The sequence below is a fragment of the Salvelinus sp. IW2-2015 genome, unplaced genomic scaffold, assembly GCF_002910315.2.
Source record: "Salvelinus sp. IW2-2015 unplaced genomic scaffold, ASM291031v2 Un_scaffold1568, whole genome shotgun sequence".
In the NCBI taxonomy this organism is placed as follows: domain Eukaryota; kingdom Metazoa; phylum Chordata; class Actinopteri; order Salmoniformes; family Salmonidae; genus Salvelinus; species Salvelinus sp. IW2-2015.
Window position 1 is genome coordinate 281039 of NW_019942996.1, and position 7959 is coordinate 288997.

The 7959-nt window shown below is 45.8% G+C and overlaps 1 protein-coding gene across 1 annotated transcript in view; it reads right to left on the reverse strand.

The window, feature by feature from the left end:
- Positions 1–7682, reverse strand: part of LOC112071280 (glucagon-like peptide 2 receptor) — a 29656-nt gene extending 21974 nt beyond the window's left edge. Inside the window, exon 1 of the mRNA XM_070439333.1 lies at positions 6767–7682. Coding sequence (XP_070295434.1) covers positions 6767–6862 — 96 coding nt within the window. The 5' untranslated portion in view covers positions 6863–7682. The remainder of the gene's footprint in view (positions 1–6766) is intronic.
- Between the last annotated feature and the right edge of the window lie 277 nt (positions 7683–7959).

Sequence of the window (7959 nt, forward strand, 5' to 3'; positions counted from 1 at the left end):
ACCCCCTTCCCATTTCTTCTGATTCTAGTTACAGACCAACCCTTCTGATTCTATTGACATACCAACCATTCTCTTTTGATCTTAGTGACAGACCAACCCTTCTGATTCTATTGACATACCAACCCTTCTCTTCTGATTCTAGTGACAGACCAACCCATCTTTTTCTGATTCTAGAGACACACCAACTCTTCTGATTCTAGTGACATACCAACCCTTCTGATTCTAACGACATCCAACCCTTCTGATTCTAGCGACAGACCAACTCTTCTCATCTGATTCTGGAGACAAACAAACCTTACGATTCTAATGACATACCAACTCTTCTCATCTGATTCTAGTGACATACCAACCCTTCTGATCCTAGTGACAGACCAACCCTTCTGATTCTAGTGACATACCAACACTTATTTTACGATTCTAGTGACAGACCAACCCTTCACTTCTGATTCTAATGACAGACCAACCCTTCTGATTCTAGTGACATACCAACTCTTCTCTTCTGATCCTAGTGACAGACCAACCCTTCTCTTTTTGATTCTAGTGACAGACCAACCCTTCTGATTCTATTGACATACCAACCCTTCTCTTCTGATTCTAGTGACAGACCAACCCTTCTGATTGTATTGACATACCAACCCTTCTCTTTTGATTCTTGTGACAGACCAACCCTTCTGATTCTATTGACATACCAACCCTTCTCTTTGATTCTAGTGACAGACCAACCCTTCTGATTCTATTGACATACCAACCCTTCTCTCTGATTCTAGTGACAGACCAACCCATCTTTTCTGATTCTAGAGACACACCAACTCTTCTGATTCTAGTGACATACCAACCCTTCTGATTCTAACGACATACCAACCCTTCTGATTCTAGCGACAGACCAACTCTTTCTATCTGATTCTGGAGACAAACCAAACCTTACGATTCTAATGACATACCAACTCTTCTCATCTGATCCCTTCTCTTCTGATTCTAGTGACAGACCAACCCTTCTCTTCTGATTCTAGTGACAGACCAGCCCTTCTCTTCTGATTCTAGTGACATACCAACCCTTCTCTTCCTATTTAAAGGTAAACAGAGAATCAAAGTTTCCCATTTAGAATCTGTCGTTCCACGGGTGGGGTGTAGTACCATCCAATGGATTCTATTTCCATGTGTGGTACTCTATCTCTGACTAACATTCCCTGCCTTGCCTTCACWCTCCAGMAGGGATACATATCTCAATGTTTGAGCTGTGTATCCTCCCTGTGCCTGTCCATTCTATCCCCCTCCACACCACCGCCTGTTCCTCTATCCTATAAGAGCGCTCTGACTGTCTAACACTTCAATTACCCATTCTGTCTCCTACCACCAGGTTGTCTGTTTCCTACCACAGCGTTGTCTGTCTCCTACCACCAGGTGTCTGTCTCTACCACCAGGTGGTCTGTCTCCTACCACCAGGTGTCTGTTCCTACCACCAGGTTGTCTGTCTCCTACCACCAGGTTGTCTGTCTCCTACCACCAGGTTGGCTGTTTCCTACCACCAGGTTGTCTGTCTCCTACCACCAGGTGTGTCTGTCTCCTACCCACCAGGTTGTCTGTCTTCACCACCAGTTGTCTGTCTCTACCACCAGTGTTGGCTATCTCCTATCATCAGGGTGTCTGTCTCCTACACCAGTTGTCTGTTTCCTACCACCAGTTGTCTGTTTCCTACCATCAGTTGTCTTCGCCTACCACCAGTTGTCTGTCTCCTACCACCAGGTTGTCTGTCTCCTACCACCAGGTTGTCTGTCTCCTACCACCAGGTTGTCAGTTTCCTACCACCAGGTTGTCTGTCTCTACACCAGGTTGTCTGTTTCCTACCACCAGGTTGTCTGTTTCCTACCACCAGGTTGTCGTCTCTACCACCAGGTTGTCTGTCTTCCTACCACCGGTTGTCTGTCTCCTACCACCAGGTTGTCTGTCTCATACCACCAGGTTGTCTCTCCTACCACAGGTTGTCTGTCTCCTACCACCAGGTTGTCTGTCTCCTACCACCAGGTTGTCTGTTTCCTACCACCAGGTTGTCTGTTGCCTACCACCAGGTTGTCTATCTCCTACCACCATGTTGTCTGTTTCCTACCACCGGTTCTGTTTCCTACACGGTTGTCTATCTCCTACCACCAGGTTGTCTGTTTCCTACCACCAGGTTGTGTTCCTCACCACCAGGTTGTCTGTCTCCTACCACCAGGTTGTCTGTCTCCTACCACCAGGTTGTCTGTCTCCTACCACCAGGTGTCTGTTTCCTACCACCAGGTTGTCTTTTCCTACCACCAGTTGTCTGTCTCTACCACCAGGTTGTCTGTCTTCTACCACCAGGTTGTCTGTCTCCTACCACCAGGTTGTCTGGTCCTCCACCAGGTTGTCTGTCTCCTACCACCAGGTTGTCTGTCTCCTACCACCAGGTTGTCTGTTCTCCTACCACCAGGTTGTCGTCTCCTACCACCAGGTGTTGTCCTACACCAGTGTCTGTCTCCTACCACCAGGTTGTCTGTCTCCTACCACCAGGTTGTCTTTTCTACCACCAAGGTTGTCTGTTTCCTACCACCAGGTTGTCTATCTCCTACCACCAGGTTGTCTGTCCCTACCACCAGGTGTCTGTCTCCTACCACCAGGTTGTCTGTTTCCTACCACCAGGTTGTTGTTCTACCAGTGTCTGTCTACCATCAGGTTGTCTGTCTCCTACCACCAGTTGACTATCTCCTACCACCAGGTTGTCTGTTTCCTACCACCAGGTTGTCTGTCTCCTACCACCAGGTTGTCTGTTCCTACCACAGTTGACTATCTCCTACCACCAGGTTGACTATCTCCTACCACCAGGTTGTCTGTTTCCTACACCAGGTTGTCTATCTCCTACCACCAGGTTGTCTGTCTCTACCACCAGGTTGTCTGTCTCCTACACCCAGGTCGTCTGTCTCCTACCACCAGGTTGTCTGTCTCCTACCACCAGGTTGTCTGTTCCTACCACCAGGTTGGACTATCTCCTACCACCAGGTTGTCAGTTTCCTACCACCAGGTTGTCTGTCTCCTACCACCAGGTTGTCTATCTCCAACCACCAGGTTGTCTGTTTCCTACCACCAGGTGTCTATCTCCTACCACCAGGTTGTCTGTTTCCTACCACCAGTTGTCTGTCTCCAACCACCAGGTTGTCAGTTTCCTACCACCAGGTTGTCTATCTCCTACCACCAGGTTGTCTATCTCCAACCACCAGGTTGTCTGTTTCCTACCACCAGGTTGTCTATCTCCTACCACCAGGTTGTCTGTTCCTACCACCAGGTTGTCTGTCTCCTACCACCAGGTTGTCTGTTCCTACCCCAGGTTGTCTGTCTCCTACACCAGGTTGTCTGTTTCCTACCACAGGTTGTCTGTTTCCTACCACCATTGTCTGTCTCCTCCACCAGGTTGTCTGTCTCCTACCACCAGGTTTGTCTGTTTCCTACCACCAGGTTGTCTGTTTCCTACACCAGGTTGTCTGTTTCCTACCACCAGGTTGTCTGTTTCCTACCACCAGGTTGTCTGTCTCCTACCACCAGGTGTCTGTCTCCTACCACCAGGTTGTCTGTTTCCTACCACCAGGTTGTCTGTTTCCTACGACCAGGTTGTCTGTTCCTACCACCAGGTTGTCTGTTTCCTACCACCAGGTTGTCTGTTTCTACCACCAGGTTGTCTGTCTCCTACCACCAGGTTGTCTGTTTCCTACCACCAGGTTGTCTGTCTCCTACCACCAGTTGTCTGTTTCCTATCATCAGGTTGTCTGTTTCCTACCACCAGGTTGTCTGTTTCCTACCACCAGGTTGTCTGTCTCCTACCACCAGGTTGTCTGTCTCCTACCACCAGGTTGTCTGTTTCCTACCACCAAGTTGTCTGTTTCCTACCACCAGGTTGTCTGTTTCTACCACCAGGTTGTCTGTCTCCTACCACCAGGTTGTCTGTTTCCTACCACCAGGTTGTCTGTTTCCTACCACCAGTTGTCTGTCTCCTACCACCAGGTTGTCTGTTTCCTACCACCAGGTTGTCTGTTTCCTACCACCAGGTTGTCTGTTTCCTACCACCAGGTTGTCTATCTCCTACCACCAGGTTGTGCTGTCTCCTACACCAGGTTGTCTGTTTCCTACCACCAGGTTGTCTGTTTCCTACCACCAGGTTGTCTTTCCTACCACCAGGTTGTCTGTTTCCTACCACCAGGTGTCTGTTTCCTACCACCAGGTTGTCTGTCTGCCTACCACCAGGTTGTCTGTCTCCTACACCAGTGTCTGTTTCCTACCACCAGGTTGTCTTTCCTACCACCAGGTTGTCTGTCTCCTACCACCAGGTTGTCTGTTCCTACCACAGGTTGTCTGTTCCTACCACCAGGTTGTCTGTGTTCCTACACCAGGTTGTCTATCTCTACACCAGGTTGTCTGTCTCCTAACCACCAGGTTGTCTGTTTCCTACCACCAGGTGTTGTCTGTTTCCTACCACCAGGTTGTTCGTTTCCTACCACCAGGTTGTCTGTTTCCTACCACCAGGTTGTCTGTTTCCTACCACCAGGTTGTCTGTGTCTCCTACCACCAGGTGTCTGTTTCCTACCACCAGGTTGTCTGTCTCCTACCACCAGGTTGTCTGTCTCCTACCACCAGGTCGTCTGTCTCCTACCACCAGGTTGTCTGTCTCCTATCATCAGGTTGTCTGGACAGCAGATATCACAGACGAGAGAGAGAGAGAGAGTTTGTGTCGGTCTCTACTTTTATCTGGGGTGAAAAGAAAATACATTTGGCTCGCCTCTACCTTAAAGAGAAAAGGCTTTAAAATCCACAAGACACTTAAGGATTCTGAGCTTAACTCAGTTATAGATTTGGAGAGAGTGCTGATGTCATGTAGGAACCTGGGAATCAAATGTGAGAGATCTCTATTTTTGTGAACAAATGTTTCATTTTGGAGTTAGAAGATTGGTAGCAACATGGCAAATCGTTGTGGAAATCTGTTACAGCCAAAGTCGACTACAAAATCCACAACGCAATGCTCTCTCTATGGGCTGGCTAGTTAGTTAGCTAGCTAGGTAGCCAGCTAGCAAACGTAGCTACACACAATAATACCAAAGACAATATCAGCATGTAATGTAGCTAGTTAGCTGTAAATTGGCCTAAACAAACTGCACTATCAATTTAGGAGTCTACAATCTCACCATGTTCAACCTGCAGATTGATGTGCCTCACAGAGTGGAGCCTAACATTCGCAACTGCAGATATACATTTTGAGGCGATGGGAAACGTTGCCCATTCTACGTCAATGGGCCGGCCGGTGAATTTTATGCAATTCTGGGACAAGGAACGCTCTCCTTCAAGGAGGGAATGGGAGTCTATTGGGCGTCAGCTCAAAAACCCAACATTAGCACGAATTTCATCAACAAGAAATACAACATTACAAATATTTTCTGAGATGTGAGATAATTAACTTGCTATCTGTAGTATCGTATAGCTTTGGAATCGTGACATTACGTACTTTTGAGGAAAATAGGCATTGCTTGATGATTAGCTTAGCAACCACGTGACGCAGCATGACAACGTGAACGCGATTGGTCGACAGCCTGCTGGGTGGGGCGTTATACCTTCCTTCATTCATTGGATTCTTATCTCCTTTCTGTAATATCTCTGGCAATGGCACCATGCAATGCACCCTGAACTAAAGAGAGAGACAAATAGGAAAAATGTACTAGACCCTCTGTTAAAGAAAACATTTCTTGAGGTAGGAATATCGCAAAAATATGATCAATGGCTCATTCAAGAGAAGACAACCTACCACGTTATGACATCGGGCAGTATTAGACTCTGACATGTATCATAGATGCTTTAACTATCTAKAACTCATATTCCTATTAACTTCCAATGTAGTGAGATCTACTTTATCACAGTGCTACGTCATACCGGACGGATCTCTGCCTGCTTGAACGCCAATAACTCAGATACACATGAAAATATGAAATGACCCAGGGAATCGATATAACATCACTCAGAGATGCACAAAAACAACATAACATTCAAAATGGGTGAACATTTCCTTTAAGGGATGTATTTACAGTAAGCAGAGTTTTAGGAGTTACTCTGATAGAATCATGCTTTGTCGTGCATTCTACAGCAGGTGCTGTATGCTGTATGTCCGTTTCTGGCTGCTCTGGTATACAGCAGATTTTGTGATAATATTCATGTCTGGAGTGATATCTATGGCCATATGTTCGCCATGCCATACAAGCCAGTACATTATCATATAGCCACGTTGCTAAGCAACTCCAGTGTTCTTGCCTATCCCAGTTGCATATCTGTAAAAAATGTATTAAGTACCATAAATTCAGGGCTTATCATCTCACTGAGTCAGTAAGATAGTTTATGGGTTTTACAGTCCAACAGTAGCAACTCATCCTCTCACCTAAATCAGATAGTGGATAAACTGAAATCTATGTTTCTCTGTTGTCAGATTGGATTATTTGTGAGATTACTTTATCACACTTCTTTTTTGTTTTACAGAATATTATTTTTGCCACATTTTACCGAATATTATTTTTGCAACATTTTACAGAATATTATTTTTGCCATATTTTACAGAATATTATTTTTGCAACATTTTACAGAATATTATTTTTGCCATATTTTACAGAATATTCTATATGGATATTTTTTACTGGCCGTTCTTTGAGAGCTGACAGAGGAAACAAGTAGGACGAGTTGTTAGGAAGATGTCACATGGTTCCCAAACTGGTGACCATTTTACCTGCAGACTGGAGAGGAGCAGTATGAGTAAGGGAGAGACTGTGGTACTCCCTAGTGCCCACCCTCCTCTGTGCCAGGCCGGTCGTAGCATGGGCATGGCACTTTGTTTACATACAAGCTGGATGGCACTTCCTGGATCCGCCTGCCATCGATGCCTTCTTCACAGTCGTCCTTGTCTTAGGTCTACGCATACACTCCACATGGACACAAGCCTCTCCTCTAAATGGTCCAGTCTTTTCACCACTGTGGTTTTCCAGGTAAAGATGATTATGTTTGATGTGCTTAATGAAGCTGATTCACCGTGTAGGATCTCAGTGCTAGGTTTTTAGGAAACATTTTTTATCATTTGATTTGGCTTCTAAGCAGATTTTCCAAAAGCAGTGTGTAACCTACTGTTGAGGGACGAGACACGGTGTAGGCTCCTCTTGCAGCGTGGGTTTTTCAGCTAAATATGATTTGTGATTTGTTAAGGTTAATCTCTTTAACTGCCTGGTAGAAATGGAGCCTGCTTCTCTCCTGTTTCGGATCTGAGTTTCACTTCTTTTAGTTGTGGTTGATATTCTGAAGATAAATCTTTCCTTAAAGATTCAATGTTTTGGGCGTTGAAGGTGGTATTCTCTTGATTGACAGGTGTTTTGTTAAGATATCCAGTCACTTCTTCGTTTCTTTGAGGCTTTCAATGACAATCCTTTTCCAGATGTGATCAGTCTAGTAAAGATCTCTACATCTCTCCTAGTTTTAGTATTTCATAAAGTTGTCCTTTGTCCTAAATCAAGTGAGTTAGTAAAGTTGTCCTCTGATCTAGATAACGTGAGTTTGTAAAGTTGTCCTCTGTCCCTCAGGTGTATAGTTAAGTTATCATCGGCTTCTTTGTATTTGATAAAGTCTGTCTCCTGCGGGGGTTCTGTTGTCTGTACTCCCTGGTGACCTGAAAGCGACAGAGCGTCTGTGGCTCCTCACCCATCAGCCTGCCCCCCCCTTCTCCGCCCGGCATTCTCCCAGCCAATCAAGATAAGACAAGGGAGAGCTATTTTAACTCTGTAGTCCAGGAGGGGAACGCACACACTTACGTGAATGAATGCATGCAAACTCAAACACCTACGCCAACACAAACATCCACACACACACAAACACAATTCGTGGTAAAGCGTGCAATGTTGATCCATGTCTGCTGCTACAGGTTCAGTGACAGTT